The following is a 23309-nucleotide window of genomic DNA, read 5'->3' as shown; positions in this document are numbered from 1 at the left end:
AAACAACATCTCCACCCCGCTTATCCTCAACACTGGGGCCCGACGATTATGCTTTCACAGCCCTCTCCTGTACTCCCTGTTCACCCATGACTGTGTGGCCATGCACGCTTCCAAATCAATCATCAAGTTTGCAGACGAAACTACAGTGGTAGGCCTGATTACCAACAACGACGAGACGGCCTACAGGGAGGAGGTGAGGGCCCTCGGAGTGTGGTGTCAGGAAAATAACCTCTCGCTCAACGTCAACAAAACTAAGGAGATGATTGTGGACTTCAGGAAACAGCCGAGGGAGCAGCCCCCTATCCACATCGACGGGACAGTAGTGGAGAAGGTGGAAAGTTTTCCTTCCTTTTCCTCTTTTCCTCTGCGTACACATCACAGACAAACTGTAATGGTCCTCTCACACAGACAGTGATGTGAAGAAGGCGCAGGAGGCTGAAGAAATTTGGGTTGGCATCTAAAACACTCCTAAACTTTCACCGCCTGGTATGGCAATTGTACCACGGTCTGCACAACGCATTACCAGTGGCAAACTACCTGCCCTTCAGGACACCTACAGTACCCGATGTCACAGGAAGGTCAAAAAGATCATCAAGGACAACAACCATCCGGCGGACGTAGAGTATTATACGTATGTCTCTGAGACCAGGCTGCTTGTTGCGTTGTAACAACAAAGGAGAATTTACGGGGAGAATTTACATTGGTGGTTAGGAGAACTAACAACAAAGGTTAGGATCAAATCAGAGTTCTTTTGGTGAAAAGCTGAATTTCTTCAGCCTCCTGAATTTATTTATGAATTTATGAATTGATGATTTACGTTAAATGTTAGGAGAACTAAAACAACAAAGTTTGGCATAACAGAATTGATGAAAAGTTAGAATAAGGGTTAGGGGTAGGGTTAGCTATAATGTTACAGTTGTCTCTGGCGTGACTCGAACACGTAACCTTTGGATTGCTAGGGAGTCGTGGTATATGCACATCCATCCTCCCCGACCAACATCACTGCTTTTGCTTTGTCTAAAGTATCTAGAACATTAGTACATATTATATGTCTTGGAGGTGCAGATAAATATGCGTAGTATGCTTCGTATGGCTCTGAGGCCAGGCTGAATGAGCATAATGTGTAGACTGCAGAGTACATGTTATTAAAGGAATATTTTTCTTTGTGAGAGCAAGAGAGAGTGAACATGAAGAAGCCCATTAGAGGGAAAATATTTAGTAGTCAATTTAAGTTTGGATCAATTTGTTGTGATGCAGTTCTGCCTACACCGCCTCATAAACATTTAATTTCAACTAAACGTGAGAAATGTTCAAAAATGTAAACATCTCATTATGGCTAGTACCCTCATTATCACCAGATTACACCAGAAAAATAGAAGATGAAAAAACACTGTTGAGCATAACAAGCATGGGAAGCGTAAAGAGGTTTGCAGTTGAAATATAATTAGGATGCTGGTGGGGGATGGTTTACAAGATGATCATGTGTACCAGTGGTTGCCATAGGAATCAGTTTCAGTGTGACCCGCTTTACCTCTAGATGACTGGAAAGTATTACGCTACTGTGAAACCCCTAGGTAAATGCAATGGGAGGAGTCCAACCGGCTATGATAATGAACAGCATCTATAATGAAAGTGCTACTGTCTGGTGCCTGTTTGTGTGCTTGTGTACAGCAGCAACCATGACTGTGGTTGTGTGCTATTCATTTCATTAACTGGGTCATTTAAAACGGCAACATGAAATCGGATTCCAATCACTAGAATCACTGCTCCACAGTTCCAGTTACTATGATGTTGGTGTGAGGCCTAATCAGTGGGAGCAATTGAGCTCCTGGTCTGTAGAGAGAGCGTGGGGAGGAGAGAGAGGGAGTTAGAGAGGAGAGAGAGAGAGAGAGAGAGAGAGAGACTGTTGGCTGTGGAGACTGGAGGGAGAGAGAGAGAGAGAGAGAGAGACTGTTGGCTGTGGAGACTGGAGGGAGAGAGAGAGAGAGAGAGAGAGAGAGAGAGAGAGAGAGAGAGAGAGAGAGAGAGAGAGAGAGACTGTTGGCTGTGGAGACTGGAGGGAGAGAGAGAGAGAGAGACTGTTGGCTGTGGAGACTGGAGGAAGAGAGAGAGAGAGAGAGAGACTGTTGGCTGTGGAGACTGGAGAGAGAGAGAGAGAGAGAGAGAGAGAGAGAGAGAGAGAGAGAGAGAGACTGTTGGCTGTGGAGACTGGAGGGAGAGAGAGAGAGAGAGAGAGAGAGAGAGAGAGAGAGAGAGACTGTTGGCTGTGGAGACTGGAGAGAGAGAGAGAGAGAGAGAGAGAGAGAGAGAGAGAAATGAAATGATCAAATATACAGACAACAAATTCCGATTGGCTATACTAAAACTCTTTAACATCATACTTAGCTCTGGCATCTTCCCCAATATTTGGAACCAAGGACTGATCACCCCAATCCACAAAAGTGGAGACAAATTTGACCCCAATAACTACCGTGGAATATGTGTCAACAGTAACCTTGGGAAAATCCTCTGCATTATTATTAACAGCAGACTCGTACATTTCCTCAATGAAAACAATGTACTGAGCAAATGTCAAATTGGCTTTTTACCAAATTACCGTACAACAGACCATGTATTCACCCTGCACACCCTAATTGACAACCAAACAAACCAAAACAAAGGCAAAGTCTTCTCATGCTTTGTTGATTTCAAAAAGCCTTCGACTCAATCTGGCATGAGGGTCTGCTATACAAACTGATGGAAAGTGGTGTTGGGGGTAAAACATACGACATTATAAAATCCATGTACACAAACAACAAGTGTGCGGTTAAAATTGGCAAAAACACACACATTTCTTCACACAGGGTCGTGGGGTTAGACAGGGATGCAGTTTAAGCCCCACCCTCTTCAACATATATATCAACGAATTGGCGCGGGCACTAGAAAAGTCTGCAGCACCCGGCCTCCCCTGCTAGAATCCGAAGTCAAATGTCTGCTGTTTGCTGATGATCTGGTGCTTCTGTCACCAACCAAGGAGGGCCTACAGCAGCACCTAGATCTTATGCACAGATTCTGTCAGACCTGGGCCCTGACAGTAAATCTCAGTAAGACCAAAATAATGGTGTTCCAAAAAGGTCCAGTCACCAGGACCACAAATACAAATTCCATCTAGACACTGTTGCCCTAGAGCACACAAAAACTATACATACCTTGGCCTAAACATCAGTGCCACAGGTAACTTCCACAAAGCTGTGAACGATCTGAGAGACAAGGCAAGAAGGGCATTCTATGCCATCAAAAGAAACATAAATTTCAACATACCAATTAGGATTTGGCTAAAAATACTTGAATCAGTCATAGAGCCCATTGCCCTTTATGGTTGTGAGGTCTGGGGTCCGCTCACCAACCAAGACTTCACAAAATGGGACAAACACCAAATTGAGACTCTGCACGCAGAATTCTGCAAAAATATCCTCCGTGTACAACGTAAAACACCAAATAATGCATGCAGAGCAGAATTAGGCCGATACCCACTAATTATCAAAATCCAGAAAAGAGCCATTAAATTCTACAACCACCTAAAAGGAAGCGATTCACAAACCTTCCATAACAAAGCCATCACCTACAGAGAGATGAACCTGGAGAAGAGTCCCCTAAGCAAGCTGGTCCTGGGGCTCTGTTCACAAACACAAACACACCCTACAGAGCCCCAGGACAACAGCACAATTAGACCCAACCAAATCATGAGAAAACAAAAAGATAATTACTTAACACATTGGAAAGAATTAACCAAAAACAGAGCAAACTAGAATGCTATTTGGCCCTAAACAGAGAGTACACAGCGGCAGAATACCTGACCACTGTGACTGACCCAAAATTAAGAAAAGCTTTGACTATGTACAGACTCAGTGAGCATAGCCTTGCTATTGAGAAAGGCCGCCGTAGGCAGACATGGCTCTCAAGAGAAGACAGGCTATGTGCTCACTGCCCACAAAATGAGGTGGAAACTGAGTTGCACTTCCTAACCTCCTGCCCAATGTATGACCATATTAGAGATACATATTTCCCCCAGATCACACAGATCCACAAAGAATTCGAAAACAAATCCAATTTTGAAAAACTCCCATATCTACTGGGTGAAATTCCACAGTGTGCCATCACAGCAGCAAGATTTGTGACCTGTTGCCACGAGAAAAGGGCAACCAGTGAAGAACAATCACCATTGTAAATACAACCCATATTTATGCTTATTTATTTTATCTTGTGTCCTTGAACTATTTGTACATTGTATATATATATATATATATATATATATATATATATATATATATATATATATATATATATATATATAATATGACATTTGTAATGTCTTTACTGTTTTGAAACTTCTGTATGTGTAATGTTTACTGTTCATTTTTGTTGTTTTTCACCTTATATATTCACTTTGTATGTTGTCTACCTCACTTGCTTTGGCAATGTTAACACATGTTTCCCATGCCAATAAAGCCCTTGAATTGAATTGAATTGAATTGAGAGAGAGAGAGAGAGAGACTGTTGGCTGTGGAGACTGGAGGGAGAGAGAGAGAGAGAGAGAGAGAGAGAGAGAGAGAGAGAGAGAGAGAGAGAGAGAGAGAGACTGTTGGCTGTGGAGACTGGAGAGAGAGAGAGAGACTGTTGGCTGTGGAGACTGGAGGGAGAGAGAGAGACTGTTGGCTGTGGAGACTGGAGAGAGAGAGAGAGACTGTTGGCTGTGGAGACTGGAGAGAGAGAGAGAGACTGTTGGCTGTGGAGACTGGAGGGAGAGAGAATCCACTGCAGAATTATTAACAACAGACTCGTACATTTCCTCAGTGAAAATGTACTTAGCAAATTACCGCAGAACAGACCAAGTATTCACCTAGCACACCCTAATTGACAAACAATCAAACCAAAACAAAGGCAAAGTCTTCTCACGCTTTGTTGATTTAAAAAAAGCTTTTGACTCAATTTGGTATGAGGGTCTGCTATACAAATTGAAATAAAGTGGTGTTGGAGTAAAAACATACAACATTATAGAATCCATGTACACAGACAAGTGTGCGGTTAATATTGGCAAAAAACACAAACATTTATTTCCACAGGGCTGTGTGGTAGGACAGGAATGCAGCTTGAGCCCCACTCTCATCAACATATGCAGTGCATTCGGAAAGTATTCAGACCCCTTGACTTTTTCCACATTTTGTTACATTACAGCCTTATTCTAAAATGGATCAAATAATTTGTTCAATTGATTGGACATCATTTGGAAAGGCACACACCTGTCTCTATAAGGTCCCACAGTTGACAGTACATGTCAGAGCAAAAACCAAGCCATGAGGTTGAAGGAATTGTCCGTATAGCTGCGAGACAGGATTGCGTCGAGGCACGGATCTGGGAAAGGGTACCAAAAAATGTCTGCAGCATTTAAGGGCCCCAAGAATACAGTGCCTCCATCATTCTTAAATGGAAGAAGTTTGGAACCACCAAGACTCTTCTAAAGCTGGCCACCTGACCAAACTGGGGGGCTGGAGTCAGGGAGGTGACCAACAACCCAATGGTCACTTTGATAGAGGTCCAGAGTTCCTCTGTGGAGATGGGAGAATCTTCCAGAATGACAACCATCTCTGCAGCACTCCACCAAACAGGCCTTTATGGTAGAGTGGCCAGACAGAAGCCACTCCTCAGTAAAAAGCACTTGACAGTGCACTTGGAGTTTGCCAAAACGCATCTAAAGGACTCTCAGACCATGAAAAACAAGATTGTCTGGTTTTATGAAGCCAAGATTGAACTCTTTGGCCTGAATGCCAAGCGTCACGTCCAGAGGAAACCAGGCACCATCCCTACGGTGAAGCATGGTGGTGGCAGCGTCATGTTGTGGGGATGTTTTTCAGTGGCAGGGAGACTAGTTAAGATTGAGGGAAAGATTAATGGAGCAAAGTACAGAGAGATCCTTGATGAAAACCTGCTCCAGGGCGCTCATGACCTCAGACTGGGGCATAGGTTCACCTTCCAACAGGACAACGACCCTATGCACACAGCCAAGACATCCCCTACCCGATCAACAGCCCTCCACCCCCCACAGCAACTCGCCCAAGCCTCCCCCATTTCTCCTTCACCCAAATCCAGATAGCTGATGTTCTGAAAGAGCTGCAAAATCTGGACCCCTACAAATCAGCCGGGCTAAACAATCTGGACCCTCTCTTTCTAAAATTATCTGGTTGCAACCCCTATTACTATCCTGTTCAACCTCTCTTTCGTATCGTCTGAGATTCCCAAAGAAGGTCATCCCCCTCTTCAAAGGGGGAGACACTCTAGACCAAAACTGCTACACACCTATATCTATCCTATCCTGCCTTTCTAAGGCCTTCGAAAGCCAAGTTAACAAACAGATTACCGACCATTTCGAATCTCACCGTACCATCTTCACTATGCAATCTGTTTTCAGAGCTGGTCATGGGTGCACCTCAGCCACGCTCAAGGTCCTAAACGATATCATAACTTCCATCGATAAGAGACATTACTGTGCAGCCATATTCATAGACCTGGGCAAGGCTTTCGACTCTGTCAATCACCACATTCTTATCGGCAGACTCAACAGCCTTGGTTTTTCAAATGATTGCCTCTCCTGGTTCACCAACTACTTCTCTGATAGAGTTCAGTGTGTCAAATCGGAGGGCCTGTTGTCCGACCTCTGGTAGTCTCTATGGGGATGCCACAGGGTTCAATTCTTGGGCCGACTCTTCTCTGTATACATCAATGACGTCGCTCTTGCTGCTGCGGGTGATTCCCTGATCCACCTCTACGCAGACGACACCATTCTGTACACCACCTCTGGCCCTTCTTTGGACACTGTGTTAACTAACCTCCAGACAAGCTTCAATGCCATACAACTCCCCTTCTGTGGCCTCCAACTGCTCTTAAATACTAGTAAAACTAAATGCATGCTCTTCAACCGATCGCTGCCTGCACCTGCCCGCCCGTCCAGCATCACTACTCTGGACGGTTCTGACTTAGAATATGTGGACAATTACAAATACCTAGGTGTATGGTACACTCTCCTTCCAGACTCACATTAAGCATCTCTAATCCAAAAGGAAATCTAGAATCGTCTTCCTATTTCGCAACAAAGCATCCTTCACGCATGCTGCCAAACATACCCTCGTAAAACTGACCATCCTACCAATCCTCGACTTCGGCGACGTCATTTACAAAATAGATTCAAACACAGTGCCATCTGTTTTGTCACCAAAGCCCCATATACAACCCACCACTGTGACCTGTACGCTCTCGTTGGCTTCAAACTCGCTTCAAACTCGTCGCCAAATCCACTGGCTCCAGGTCATTCACAAGTCTCTGCTAGGTAAAGCACCGCCTTATCTCAGCTCACTGGTCACCATAGCAGCACCCACCCGTAGCACACGCTCCAGCAGGTATATCTCAGTGGTCACCCCCAAAGCCAATTCTTCCTTTGGCTGCCTTTCCTTCCAGTTATCTGTTGCCAATGAATGGAATGAACTGCAAAAAACACTGAGGCTGGAGACTCATATCTCCCTCACTAGCTTTAAGCACCAGCTGTCAGAGCAGCTCACAGATCACTGCACCTGTAAATAGCCCACCCAACTACCTCATCCCCATACTGTATTTATTCATTAATCTTGCTCCTTTGCACCCCAGTATCTCTACTCACACATTCATCTTCTGCACATCTACCATTCCAGTGTTTAATTGCTATATTGTAATTACTTCGCCACCATGGCCTATTTATTGCCTTGCCTCCCTTATCCTACCTCATTTGTACATACTGTATATAGACTTTTTCTACTGTATTATTGACTGTATGTTTGTTTTACTCCATGTGTAACTCTGTGTTGTTGTATGTGTCGAACTGCTTTGCTTTATCTTGGCCAGGTCGCAGTTGCAAATGAGAACTTGTTCTCAACTAGCCTACCTGGTTAAATAAAGGTGTTCTCAACTAGCCTACCTGGTTAAATAAAGGTGAAATTTAAAAAACGAATAATATATAAATAAATCAACATCACAGGAGTGGCTTCGGGACAAGTCTCTGAATGTCCTTGAGTGGCCCAGCCAGAGCCTTGATTTGAACGCAATCAAACATCTCTGGAGAGACCTAAAAATAGCTGTGCAGCGACACTTCCCATCCAACCTGACAGAGCTTGAGAGGATCTTCAAAGAAGAATGAGAGAAACTCCCCAAATACTGGTGTGCCAAGCTTGTAGCGTCATACCCGAGAAGACTCGAGGCTGTAATCACTGCCAAAGATGTTTCAACAATGTACAGAGTAAAGGGTCTGAATGTGATATTTCAGTATTTATTTCTTTATACATTTGCAAAAATTCCTAAAAACCTGATTTTACTTTGTCATTATGGGGTATTGTGTGTTGATTGATGAGAAGAAAAAAATGGAATCCATTTTAGAATAAGGCTACAACGTAACAAAATGTGGAAAAAATCTATGGTTCTGAATACTTTTCAAATGCACTTTATATGAACGAATTGGCGCGGGCACTGGAACAGTCTGCAGCACCCGGCCTCACCCTACTAGAGTCTGAAGTCAAATATCTCCTGTTTACTGTTTACTGCACTTCCTAACCTCCTGCCAAACGTATGACCATGTTAGAGACTCATATTTCCCTCTGATTACACAGACCCACAAAGAATTTGAAAACAAATCCAATTTTGATAAACTCCCATATATATTGGGTGAAATACTGCAGTGTGCCATCCCAGCAGCAAGATTTGTGACCTGTTGCCACAAGAAGAGGGTATCCAGTGAATAACAAACACCATTGTAAATACAACCCATATTTATGTTTATTTATTTTCCTTTTTGTACTTTAACTATTTCCACAATGTTTCAACACTGTAACAGAGAGAGAGAGAAAGTGAGAGAGAGGAAGCAAGAGAGAGAGAGAGACTGTGTTGGCTGTGGAGACTGGAGACAGAGAGAGCAAGAGAGTGAGAGAAAGAGAGAGGGGGACTGTTGGCTGTGGAGACTGGAAAGAGAGAAAGAGACACCAAATAATGCATGCAGAGCCGAATTAGGACGATTCCCGATAATGATCAAAATCCAGGAAAGAGCAATTAAATTCTACAACCAAGTAAAAGGAAGCGATTCTCAAGCCATGAGAAAACAAAAAGATAATAACTTTACACATTGTAATGAATCAACAAAAAATAGCAAACTAGAATGTTATTTTGCAGTAAACCGAGAATACACTTGTAGCAGAATACCTGACCACTGTGACTGACCCAAAATTGAATTAAGAAAAGCTTTGACTATGTACAGACTCATTGAGCATGGCCTTGCTGTCGAGAGAGGCTCTGTCATAGGCAGACCTGGCTCTCAAGAGAAGACAGGCTACAGTATGTGCCCACTGCCCACAAAATGGGGTGGAAACTGAGCTGCACTTTCTAACCTCCTGCCAAATGTGTGATCATGTTAGAGACACATATTTCCCTCAGATTACACAGACCCATAAAGAATTTGAAAAAAATCCAATCTTGATGGAGTCCTATAACTTTTGGGTGAAACAACACAAATACTACAGTGTGCCATCACAGCAGCAATATTTGTGACATGTTGTCATAAGAAAAGGCCAACCAGTGGAGCACAAACACCATTATAAATACAACCTATATTTATCTGTTTATTTATTTTTCCTTTCGTATTTCAACTATTGTTACAACACTGTACATAGCCAATAATATAACCTTTGAAATGTCTATATTATTATTTTACTTTTGTGAGTGTAATGTTTACTCTTAATTTCTGAAATGGGAGAGAGAGAGAGAGAGAGAGAGAGAGAGAGAGAGAGAGAGAGAGAGAGAGAAAGAAAGAGATATGTTTATTTATTTTCCCTTTTGTACTTTAACTATTTGCACATAATGACATTTGAAATATCTTTATTATTTTGGAACTTTTGTGAGTGTAATGCTTTCTATTCATTTTTATTGTTTATTTCCCTTTTGATTATTATCTACTTCACTTGCTTTGGCAATGTTTACATATGTTTCCCATGCCAATAAAGCCCTTGAATTGAATTGAGACACAGAGAGAGCGACAGAGAGACAGAGACAGAGAGAGTGAGCTAGCCAGGACAGCGCTGCTTCTTCCATTTACAGCCAGGCTGCAGCTTTCCCTTGCCACAACCCTCACAAGAAAGATATGTGTTCCTATTTCCCTTACTTTGCTTTGTCAGAAAATGGTTTGGGACCGTGTTACGCTTCTGGCGACAACAATATAAAACAACATTCATTCACTGAGCATACAGTACGTACACAACTCTTCATACATTTTGCATTTCAACATATTCTGTCTCATACAATTAATACAAACAAAGCTTGGTTTATTCAAATGAAAGAAGGCAGCTCACTTTGACCTTTTCACTCTCCAAATCCTGAATTGTGTTCCATAATTCTAAAACGGTCTGATTTGTTTCATTACAGGTGCAAGCAGTTGACCTACCCAGAGGACCTCCCTCAGATCTCAGTGGTGTTCATCTTTGTGAACGAGGCCTTGTCGGTCATCTTGCGGTCCGTCCACAGCGTGGTCAACCACACCCCTGCACACCTTCTCAAGGAGATCATCCTGGTGGACGACAACAGCGACAGTGGTAAGACTTCTAGTCTCTATGCTTCTTCAGTATAACCATCTAACTGTTCATTCCTCAATCAATCAATCAATTGAATTTATATAGCCCTTTTATCATCAGCATTTGTCACAGTGCTGCTACTGTCTGCTGACCTAGATCTTAAAGAGCAAGCAAAACCAGAAGATTCTACTAGATTGTTTCCAACATTTCATTAGAAAAACCACAATCCCTGTGTTACTGCATTTTGTTTTGGATTATTGCTCCACAAACATTACTTCTCCAATTCATGTTTGTCTCTTTAAAAGTGGAGGGTGGTGTCACAAACAAAGAATTGCATCGGTTTGTGTGTAGGAAAAGTGCCAGAGGTGTCAATTCCCTTATAAAACAAACTAGTCAAGTTTCTTAACAATAAATACATGTCCAATTTAAGTGGGATTCTGTCTGTCTGTCTGTCTGTCTGTCTGTCTGTCTGTCTGTCTGTCTGTCTGTCTCTGTCTGTCTGTCTGTCTGTCTGTCTGTCTGTCTGTCTGTCTGTCTGTCTGTCTGTCTGTCTGTCTGTCTGTCTGTCTGTCTGTCTGTCTGTCTATGTGTGTGTTCAGAGAAGAGAGGAGAATGAACGAGGGAAAAGTATAGAGCGGGTGAGAGAGGGATGAAGAACCCTCGGGGGTGTGCTATTGAACACTGTTAGTGAGTTTAAAAATAACCAGAAAAAAATCTCCATTGTGATTTGGTCTTCATGAGGTTTTGGTTGCTTCCACACACCTGCACGCCCCATGGCAGCCAGCCCCGCACAGCCCCGACTCCCAGAAGCCTGCCTGTTTCAGTGGACAGAGACAATGAACTAGATTCCAACCGACACTTGGCCCTCCATCACTTGGCATGAAGTTGGGCTTAGTCCCAGTATCCCCCAGGCTGGCGCAGAGAGGAGGCGCATAAATAACATCTTGATAGAGGACCAAGAGTCAACATTGGCACATGCCTAGTGTCCCCATAGAGGCAATAGGCAACCATTTAAACCAAACGAGGTAGGCACAAATGGCAGCCGCTGCGTCAAAATACCAACCCACTTACTCCCCCCTCTCTGAATACCCCATTGTTTAATGGTTGTGATTGGTGAAGGTTATGTGTGCGTGCACATGTAGAAGCTGTTCTCTCCAGTGACATTAGAATATTAACATGCAGGCTTGGCTACTTGAGGCACAGCACAGTGGCATAAGGAGTCACACACAGGGAACATGTTTTTCTTGTCTCTCTGACACACATCCTTTAGCTGGGACATTTATTGGTTGCTGAGAGGTTTCTTTTCAGGGTTGCTCCTTAGCCATAGCTGGGCGGGCGGGGGAGCTAAATGCATGTTCTACCTGATCAGGGTTTAGTCTAGCTGTGTATACCATACAGCAACAGTCCCAAACATTCATTCATTGTTCCAGCTCACATAGTATTAGATGTAAACGGTTTAATGAGCCTGTTGGAATTCAAATCTATAGGAAAGAAAGGGGTATACCTAGTCAGTTGCATAACTGAATGCATTCAACCAAAATGTGTCTTCTGCATTTAACCCAACCCCTCTGAATCAGAGAGGTGCAGGGGGCTTCATTAATCAACATCATTGACACTTGGGGAGCAGTTCATGTTGTGTGTTAACTGCCTTGCTCAAGGGCAGAATGGCAGATTTTTCCACCTTGCCAGCTCGGAGATTCAAACCAGTGACCTTTCGGTTACTGGTCCATCACTCTTAACCGCTAGGCTACCTGCCTAACACTAGGCATGTTCTCACTACCTTAACATTACCACCCTGAAATCCTATGGCTACCTGTACGGTACAATATGTGTGAATTTCATGCTTCAAATTTTTATTTTATTAGATTTTTTATTTCACCTTTATTTAACCAGGTAAGCTAGTTGAGAACACGTTCTGATTTACAACTGCAACCTGGCCAAGATAAAGCAAAGCAGTGCGACACAAACAACACAGAATGACACATGGAATAAACAAGCGTACAGTCATGAACACAATAGAAGAAAAAAAGGGGGGGGATCACGTGACCCTTGAACGAGATGGCCGCGTGAACTAAGAGCTCCGCACAAGTAGTTTCCAATTCCTAATCTTACCTCCATTCCAAGTTCACACTCATTTAGCTTTAGTAAGAAAAAGTCATGGCGGCTACAAAAGGCGACACTACAGGTGACATTTTTACCCGGACTCGAGTATTAGCGACGGAAAAAGCCTCCAAGAAGAAGCTAGCTTCAGAAAAAACTAGCGCCATTAGCCAGGAGCAAGAGAACCCGCTCCCCCACGAGGCACAACGAATGCCAACCTCGCACTCTGTCGAAGACATCCTCTCTGAGTTGAGATCCCAACGTACAGAACTAAACACCAAATTAGATGCCATTAACTCTCAGCTCAGTGCGATAGCGGGCAAGGTGACAATCCTGGAAAACGCATTGCCTGACATCAACAACAAGATAACCATAAACGGGCGCCTGGACGAGGCAGAGGGGCGAATCCTATCCATGGAAAACTTATTGACAGATGCCATGGAAACAATAGCATATGCTAAAAAGAAAATCGAGCATCTGGAAGAGAAAACAGAGGACCTGGAAAACAGGGGCGAAGGAATAATTGTGTTCTATTCAATCTGGGCGAAAAGAAGAGGGAAACATGCCACTGATCCGCTACCTGCAAGACAAACTTCCCGAGTGGCTCCACCTGCCCACCGACAGGCCCATAGAACTCGAGAGAGCTCACCGAGCACTGAGGCCCCCACCAGCAGCCAGACAACCACCGCGCCCAATCACCATACGTTTCCTGAGATTCACCGACAAGGAACGAGTCCTACAGGCGGCGAAAAACAACACCATCACAGTGGGAAACGCCAAACTCGCTTTACACCAGGACCTGTCAGCTGGAATACGCCGAAAGCGCCGAGAATTTGACGAAGTGAAGAAATACTCCATTGACCGAGGCATCTTCAGGGGATTCAAATACCCAAACGAGCTCAGGATTCTTCACCAAGGAGCCTTGCGACACTTCAAAACTCCCGAAGAGGCAAAACGTTTTTTGAAAGACAATCCTGGCCAATGAGAAACAGACCAATGACTAAATGCGATTAATGCCAGTACTAAAGGAGGTAAGACGACATATAGCCGATATCCAGAGACCCACCCCCTAATTGTCATTATAGCCGTCCAATTTATATTTATTTGCCTTTAACTGAGAGGGATGGGCTGTATAGCCTAACCTAGGCCTACTAATGTTTCAGCCTACTTTTATTTCCCTGTTTTTTGTTGTTGTTGCTATTATTACCTGGGGTTCCCTATGTCCCTTGGGGGAGGTATATGTAGGCTGGGCTATTGATTTTATTTTTCTCCCCTCTTTTACTGAGGTCTGGACGAGGGCAACTGTGTTACTTACTCAATGCGGGGTGGAGAGGATGAGGCATTTCTTTGGTGGGGAGAGGGAGACGTTGTGCGTTGCTAACTGTTCCCGGTTTTTGTTTTATTCGAACACAGAATTGAGACTGAGCGGGGGGTAATAGATCCAACGGGATGTGTCGAGTTGTTTGGGAACTCGGCTGGGGTGTTCAGAGATTATTATTTTATGTACACCATTTATTTTCCTTTTATGTGAACGCAGCTGTAATTACTATCCACTTTTACCCAGCGATGACTTGCACTAAAGTTCGATTACTGCTCGATGACGATGACTAGTACCTTAAATCTATTGACATGGAACTGCCATGGTCTAGGGCATGCAATAAAACGGAAAAAGATACTATGTGCTCTAAAAAAGGAAAAAGCAGACATTGCGCTATTACAAGAGACACACCTCTGTGATGCTGAACATGCCAAACTCCGCAGAGCTTGGGTGGGACAGGTGTATTTCTCATCTTTCAAATCAAACAGTAGAGGCACAGCCATACTTATCCATAAAAATGTTCCATTCATAATAGACAAAACATATCTGATCCGGAGGGGAGATTTATTTTGATAACTGGGTCACTCTATGGTCAACCAATTACTATATTAAACATATACGCCCCTAACACAGATACTCCTGCCTTCTCATGTCAAAAATTATAACCCTGTTCAATGAGCATTGTGTCTCCTTTGGTGTGGTGGCCGGAGATTTTAATTGTACCCTTAACCCAACCCTAGACAAATCATCTCAAGTCCCCACCACAAATCCTAGATCTGCAAAGATGTTGAACTCTCTTACTAAAGAGATGGGGCTGATAGATATCTGGAGAGAGAATAATAGCTCATCTATGGACTATACATACTACTCTAATGTCCATAACACCTACTCCCGTATAGATTACATTTTTATCCCAAAGAGTTTCATAAATTCAGCCACTTGTACAATCGGACCCATAGCACTTTCAGATCACGCCTTTGTCCACCTCCGCTTGACCTCTGCAAAAACATCCCGAGGTCAAAGAGCTGGAAATTCAACACCTCCATGCTATCAAATGACGAGTTCCATACATTAGTAACTACATGGATAGACAACTACACACAAGACAATAAAGATTCCCCTGTTTCTCCGGCCACAATGTGGGACGCTGCTAAAGCCACACTAAGAGGTCATCTAATTGCATATGCTTCCTCTAAGAAAAAGCAATGGAAGCACACAGGCTAGATCTTGAGAGGGAGCTGGAATGCTGTGAAAAATACATAAACAATCCCTAGACAGCACTTCCTGGAGTCATCTTAAAGCAGCCAAAGCCAAACTGAATTTGGACTACACTCGGGAGATAAAAAAAAAGTTTTCTTTACTAAACAGAAATACCATGAGTATAGCAATAGGCCCAGTAGATTGCTTGCTTACCAATTAAAAAAGGAGCAGTCAGAGCGTACAATCATGGCTATCCGAACAGCAGAGGACGAGGTCACATATGACCCAAAAAAGATCAATTTAACTTTTCATGATTTTTACTGCAAACTATATACCTCTGAGAGAAAACACACGGAGGCAGAACTCCACTCTTTCCTAGAGGGAATCTCGCTACCTAAACTATCAGAGACCGACCAGGAAGATCTCAACTCCCCCTTCACTCCTGAGGAGATCCTGGAGGCAATTACCTCCATGCCACCTAATAAGTCCCCAGGCCCAGATGGATTCCCCAGAGAGTTCTATAAAGCTTTTTGGCCCCAGCTCAGCCCTATCTTCATGCCAATGCTGGAGGATTTTTGCAAAAACGGAGTTCTCCCAGACTCAATGCACACAGCTCGCATTACAGTGTTGCTAAAAAGGACAAGGACCCCTATCCTGCTCGTCCTTCCGGCCCATAAGCTTGTTGGATTTCGACTATAAAATAATTACCAAATTGCTCGCCATAAGACTAAACACTCTTCTTCCCAAAATAATAAAAGCGGACCAAACTGGATTTATTAGAGACAGATACTCTTCTGATAACATTCGCCGTCTTTTTGATATTATTGATCAAGTAAACGCACAAAAGACCCCTGTCCTGCTGGCTTCACTGGATGCTGAGAAGGCGTTTGACAGGATGGAGTGGAGCTTTCTGTTTTCAGTCTTAGAAAAGTTCAATATGGGCCCAAATTTTATTAAATGGATCAAATCACTATACTCTCATCCAAATGCCATGGTGACTACTAATGGACTGAACTCTGACAGATTCCCTCTGGAGCGGGGCACAAGACAAGGGTGCTCGCTGTCCCCGCTGCTCTACTTGTTGGGGGCGGAGCCTCTGGCAGAGCTGATAAGGAGCAATCCAAGTATTATGGGTGTTTCTGCAGGTGGCCTGCAGCACAAGATTTCGCTTTACGCGGATGATGTCTTGCTCTACATATCCAACCCTGAGAAATCCCTCCCTCTCATTTTAGACACAATTGCCCAGAATGGCAAGTTCTCAGTTTATAAGATCAATTTTAACAAATCCACTGTCTGCCCTCTCAATATTACACTCACCAGCTCTATGAAGACACTTTGTCCTTTCCAATGGAAAACACAGGGGTTTCAATACCTCGGGATCTTCATAACACCAGATCTGAATAGCCTTTTTAAGGAAAATTATCTTCCACTCCTGGATCGAATCAAGAACAATCTCCAAACCTGGATCTCCCTCCCAATTAGCTTAGTAGGAAGAATTAATGTAATCCGTATGAACGTCCTCCCTAGACTGAACTACTTATTTCAGATGCTCCCATGCTATCTCCCAGTTTCCTTCTTCAAAACAACTAACCAAAGCATCACCAAATTTATATGGGGCAATAAAAACCTAGGATCAAGTTTTCCACTTTATCAAAACCCGAATCTAAAGGTGGTCTTGCCCTTCCCTCCCTTCAATTGTACTACTGGTCTGCCCAAATCCGCAACATGCTAACATGGATCACAAACAGACAAGAGTCAACGTGGATTCAGATAGAAGCCCAATCCTGTGGTTCATTGCCCTTAAGCTCAATTATATTCATTAATAACTTTAGTGAAGTGGGCAACATAGGCAAATCCTTTGTGATTTACAGCACCCTACTAGCGTGGAGGGACTGTAAGAAATACCTGGGCATTTCCCCCCAAATATGTTCTCACTCGCCTATAGTAGGCAACCCAGACTTGCCAAAAGCCCTGAGGGATGCCAACTTTAATCTTTGGCATACTCTAGGAATCAGGACCTTTTCAGACCTATTTCATCAGAAAACCACTACACTGAAATCCTTTCAAGAGCTCTGCAGTGAATTCGACGTGCCAAGATCCCATTTTTTAAAATATCTTCAAATTAGACATGTAATTTCCTCATTTACCTCCAAGAGGAGGTTTAGAACTCAGTTGAACGAAGTTGAAACCCTTCTTGTCACAGCACAATCCATTAAAGGCAAAATATCTTGCATCTATAGACTCCTTTCTGAGAAAGGAAGCTCCTCCTTTACTCCTTTGAAAATAATCTGGGAAAAGGACCTTGGTCTGACTATTAGTGATGAGTTATGGGCGGAGGTTTGCGACAAGGTATACTGCTCCTCTACCAGTGTAAAAATGAAAGAATCTAATTACAAATTTTTGTACAAATTTTATTATACTCCTTTGAGACTCCATAGAATGAAAACAGATATGTCTCCTAACTGTAAAAGATGTACCTCTGAATGTGGAACCTATATGCATGTATTTTGGAGTTGTAGGGAGATTGCCAGATTCTGGCAATCTGTACATACCGCTGCACAGAAAATACTAGAGGTACAGTTTGATATGACCCCATGTATCTATCTTCTTAATGCCCAGCAGGACTTTGTTCTTGATCCTGACAGAGAAAATTTGCTTATGACTATTACATACTTTGCTAAGAAATGTATTCTTCTATTGTGGGCCTCTAATACCCCCCCTACATTTAAAATGTGGATTGACCAGATTGTTGACTTCCTTCCTCTTGAAAAGCTCACTTATGACCTCCACAAGAGACAGCCCAAGTTTGATAGACTCTGGTCCCCACTATTCAACTATATTTCAAACTGGACAGAGTGAACGGGGTGACTAGGGAAATGCGCAGATACATTTTGTGTAAGGTACTGTAAAACCTAAAAACGAATTATTGGCCCATCGTCTCAGCGAATGCTAGAAATAGCTGATAAGAACCTTGATAGTGCTGCTGCAAGTGGTATGTTTGTTTTTTTGTGTGTGTGTTTTTATTTTAATTTAGTTTTTGAGTACGTGTGCGTATGTGTGTGTGTATGTATATGTGCGTATGTATGTATGTATGTATATACAGGTACCAAGGAAAATATATAGATTAAGAAAAATAAATGCTTTTATTTGACTTTATCATTCATTTTAATTGTATTTTAATTTTTTCAAATGTATTATTATTTTTTGACTTTTTATTTTTTTAAAGCCTGTCACATCTGTGAATGTGGAATGTGTTTTGTTGGTTGATTGAAAAACAAGAACTTAATAAAACTTTAAATTGAAAAAAAAGAAAAAAAAGTCAATTTACAGTGTGTGCAAATGGCGTGAGGAGGTAGGCAATAAATATGCCATAGTAGTGAAGTAATTACAATTTAGCAGATTAACACTGGAGTGATAAATGAGCAGATGATGATGTTCTAGTAGAGATACTGGTGTGCAAAAGAGCAGAAAAGTAAATAAAAAACAATATGGGGATGAGGTAGGTAGATTGGGTGGGCTATTTACAGATGGACTATGTAAAGCTGTAGCGATCAGTTAGCTGCTCAGATAGCTGATGTTTAAAGTTAGTGAGGGAAATATAAGTCTCCAGCTTCAGTGATTTTTGCAATTCATTCCAGTCACTGGCAGCAGAGAACTGGAAGGAAAGGCGGCTTTGGAGATGACCAGTGAGATATACCTGCTGGAGCGCGTGCTACGGGTGGGTGTTGTTATCGTGACCAGTGAGCTGAGATAAGGCGGAGCTTTACCTAGCATAGACTTATAGATGACCTGGAGCCAGTGGGTCTGGCAACGAATATGTAGCGAGGGCCAGCCGACGAGAACAAACAGGTCAGTGGTGGGTGGTATAAGGGGCTTTGGTAAAGAAACGGATGTCACTGTGATAGACTGCATCCAGTTTGCTGAGTAGAGTATTAGAAGCTATTTTGTAGATGACATCGACAAAGTTGAGGATCGGTAGGATAGCCAGTTTTACTAGGATAAGTTTGGCGGCGTGAGTGAAGGAGGCTTTATTGCGAAATTGAAAGCAGATTCTAGATTTGATTTTGGATTGGAGATGTTTAATATAAGACTGGAAGGAGAGTTTACAGTCTAGCCAGACACCTAGGTATTTGTAGCTGTCCACATATTCTAGGTCAGAACCGTCCAGGGTAGCGATGCTAGTCGGGCAGGCGGGCGGGTGCGGGCAGCGAACGGTTGAAAAGCATGCATTTGGTTTTACTAGCGTTTAAGAGCAGTTGGAGGCCACGGAAGGAGTGTTGTATGGCATTGAAGCTCATTTGGAGGTTGGTTAACACAGTGTCCAAAGAAGGGCCAGATGTATACAGAATGGTGTCGTCTGCATAGAGGTGGATCAGAGAATCACCAACAGCAAGAGCGACATCATTGATATATACAGAGAAGAGAGTCAGCCTGAGAATTGAACCCTGTGGTACCCCCATAGAGACTGCCAGAGGTCCGGACAACAGGCCCTCCGATTTGACACACTGGACTCTGTCTTCGAAGTAGTTGGTGAACCAGGCGAGGCAGTCATTTGAGAAACCAAGGCTATTGAGTCTACCGATAAGAATACGGTGATTGACAGAGTCGAAAGCCTTGCCCAGGTCAATGAAGACGGCTGCACAGTACTGTCTTTTATCGATGGCGGTTATGATATCGTTTAGTACCTTCAGCGTGGCTGAGGTGCACCCGTGACCAGCTCGGAAACCAGGTTGCACAGCAGAGAAGGTACGGTGGGATTCGAAATGGTCAGTGATCTGTTTATTAACTTGGCTTTTGAAGACTTTAGAGAGGCAGGGCAGGATGGATAGAGGTCTATAACAGTTTGGGTCTAGAGTGTCACCCCCTTTGAAGAGGGGGATGACAGCGGCAGCTTTCCAATCTTTAGGGATCTCGGACGATACGAAAGAGAGGCTGAACAGGCTGGTAATAGGGGTTGCAACAATGGTGGTGGATAATTTTAGAAAGAGAGGGTCCAGATTGTCTAGCCTAGCTGATTTGTACGGTTCCAGGTTTTGCAGCTCCTACAGAACATCTGCTATCTGGTTTTGGGTGAAGGAGAAGCTGGGGAGGCTTGGGCAAGTAGCTGCGGGGGTGGGGGGGGGCATGGCCAGCCGTAGAGAAATGCTTATTGAAATGTTCGATTATCATGGATTTATCAGTGGTGACCGTGTTACCTAGTCTCAATACAGTGGGCAGCTGGGAGGAGGTGGTCTTGTTCTCCATGGACTTTACAGTGTCCCAAAACTTTTTGGAGTTAGCACTACAGGATGCAAATTTCTGTTTGAAAAAGCTATCCTTAGCTTTCCTGACTGACTACGTGTATTGGTTCTTGACTTCCCTGAACAGCTGCATGTCGCGGGGGCTATTAAATTAAAACTCATATTTTCTGTTTTGCACTGTCAATCCCTTTAAAACCCATTCCTTGGTCCATAATTCTCCGGTGCTGCCGATGCATTCCAGCTTTCTATTTATTTGCTGTGCACCAGAGGGGATCCTTTAACATTTCTCCCTCCCACCAAAACAGCCATGCAATTATTGCACTCTGTTGGGTTTCATCATCTTTTAGCTGCATCTGTGTAGCCACAGTTTGCACATAGGTCACAAACCATTATAGTAAACAAACATAAATGCGTCCACACACTCACATAAGCCAACAGGCAGGCACAGAGACACAGAGACATGCACCATACTCTCACGGTTAGTAACCTTAACCCCGACCATTAACCAAACCATAACCCTGACCTAACCTTAACCCTATTCTTAACCTTAACCAATTTAAATGTCAACTTCAAATCAAATTTTATTTGTCACATACAGATTAGCCCTGGTGTTCATTCAGAGGTTGTTTTATGTGCGGAGCAGGCCCCAGGCATCAGTCCCAGGCGTCTGCCCCAGGCGTCTGCCCCAGGCGTCTGCCCCAGGCGTTAGTCCCAGGCGTCAGTCCCAGGTGTCTGCCCCAGGCGTCAGCCCCAGGCGTCAGCCCCAGGCGTCTGCCCCAGGCGTCTGCCCCAGGAGTCAGCCCCAGGCGTCAGCCCCAGGCGTCAGTCCCAGGCGTCTGCCCCAGGCGTCAGTCCGTTATAAAGCTGTCCACGCCAATTGCCCTTATTATTCTTTCTCTCCCTCCCATAGAAAGTTGAGTATGTGCAACCTGATGGGAGAACCTCAAACACTTAATTAATCCTCCACAAACATTACATTGGGCTCATTCATTCAGTTAGTCTGCCATTTGTAGAATTGCTTGTTTACCTCACAGCCTTTATTTCCAGGGATGACAGTGACACGGAAAGAAAGCTAGCCTCATCCCTTGGAGTAGAGTAAGAGGGGGAGAAAGTTTTTACAGTACAGAAAGAATAAGGTAATCTGTGTTGTGCTGGGTCGCTCTAGTTTTACTTACTCTATGTAACTCATGATGCTGAGCTTTGTTGTGTGTTGTTCCTGGGGCAATTCATATCCCCATTCATTTCAGAATAACAAATGTATTGTTGTATACCAGATTCAACCTTTTCTGCAAGCTATTAATTTCAAATACAATGTAAAAAATAAAATGTTATTTGTCACATACGCAGAATAGAACAGGTGAAGACCTTACCATGAAGTTCTTACTCACAGGCCCATTTGCAGTGAAGTCAATACTTGTCAGTGTTTCTGTTATCCAAAATAACTGATTCTCTTTGTCTTGTTTTTCCAGTGGAGCTGAAGTTCAATCTGGACCAGTATGTGAACAAGCGTTACCCAGGTCTGGTGAAGATCGTCCGCAACAGTAAGAGGGAAGGCCTGATCCGAGCCAGGATACACGGTTGGAATGCTGCAACCGCCCCGGTTGTAGGTTTCTTTGATGCCCATGTAGAGTTCAACACTGCCTGGTAAGAACTGTGCTTCATCTTCATACAGTATCTCCTCATTGTCCATTTTTACTCTTGGGGTTCATGTTAGAGTGCAGTGGTTGTAGTCCTACATAATCGTAGATTAAATATGCGGGTCGCCCCTTAAGCATTTTGATTAAGCGTCAGCTAAACTGTGCTTACGCTATGAGGAATTGTTACTGAGGCAGCACATTCAGGGAACATGACCTCCATTTTGAATTAGTTAGAACAGTTAATAAGCTTTTGCTGAGATTCAAACTCATCACTTCTGAACTGTGACTAATGGCCAATAGAAAATACACTGAGTTTCAATTATGTTACCTGTACTGTACTGTAGTGTAAGTCGCTGAAATAAGCCTAAACCTTGTTTTTACGGTGGTGGGACAATGACATAAGAGATAACAGATTAAATGTTGTTTTTGCCACATTGTTTCACCCTCCTCCAGCCTTAGGCTTTAGTGTTATAAGCATGATGGAAATGACTTAAGGGGGTCTCAACCCAATGTCTGGCTGGCACCTATGCTTACCACCAAACAAGACACTCAAGCGCCTTGTAATTGGCACCTAATTTGAGCCTGTCATCCTGTCAGGCTTTTCAAGACATAGAGTGTGTGGTGTGTTCCTGGCGAAGCTGGGGGGAAGCTGGGCGAGGGCTGGAACCAAAGGTTTGGGTAATAAGTTGTTTGTCTGCCTCCCTGGCTGTAGCTCAGGCACTTCACCTAACAACATACCACCACTGCTTCATAACTGAAACATCAGCCAGAAAGGGAAGCGAAGACGACAAATATTTGCAGAATATATTTACATATCGCTTCAATAAAATTGTGGTTAAATATCTTGTTCAAGAGTATTGCATTCTATCGTGTTATGAATAAAGCATAGAGTTTGACTGTAACATGAAAATCTAGGGCCTAGATTTACCATGTCAGGTCACGTGGTCTGACTAGATTTACCAAGTCAGGTCACGTGGTCTGACTAGATTTACCAAGTCAGGTCACGTGGTCAGGAAAAAGTCCTGGTCTCCTCCTTCCTACTTATGAATAAACAACTGTATGATTCCAACACAGATTTGACTATAATAAACAGCATCAAAGCTTAAAAAGACACACAAATATGAGCACAGATAGTATCATACAAAATCAAACCAAATCACATATAGCCACAGACAGTCCATCTACTGTGATCTGATCCACC

At 43.3% G+C, this 23309-nt stretch overlaps 1 protein-coding gene across 1 annotated transcript in view; it reads left to right on the top strand.

Moving 5' to 3' along the window:
- LOC115140216 (polypeptide N-acetylgalactosaminyltransferase 9) overlaps positions 1 to 23309 on the top strand; it is a 115622-nt gene that overhangs the window by 14204 nt on the left and 78109 nt on the right. The window contains exons 2-3 of the mRNA XM_029678422.2: positions 10468 to 10634; positions 21941 to 22115. Coding sequence (XP_029534282.2) covers positions 10468 to 10634; positions 21941 to 22115 — 342 coding nt within the window. The remainder of the gene's footprint in view (positions 1 to 10467; positions 10635 to 21940; positions 22116 to 23309) is intronic.

This window comes from Oncorhynchus nerka, linkage group LG13 (genome assembly GCF_034236695.1).
Source record: "Oncorhynchus nerka isolate Pitt River linkage group LG13, Oner_Uvic_2.0, whole genome shotgun sequence".
Taxonomy (NCBI): Eukaryota; Metazoa; Chordata; class Actinopteri; order Salmoniformes; family Salmonidae; genus Oncorhynchus; species Oncorhynchus nerka.
This window is presented reverse-complemented; position numbering and strand designations above follow the sequence as displayed.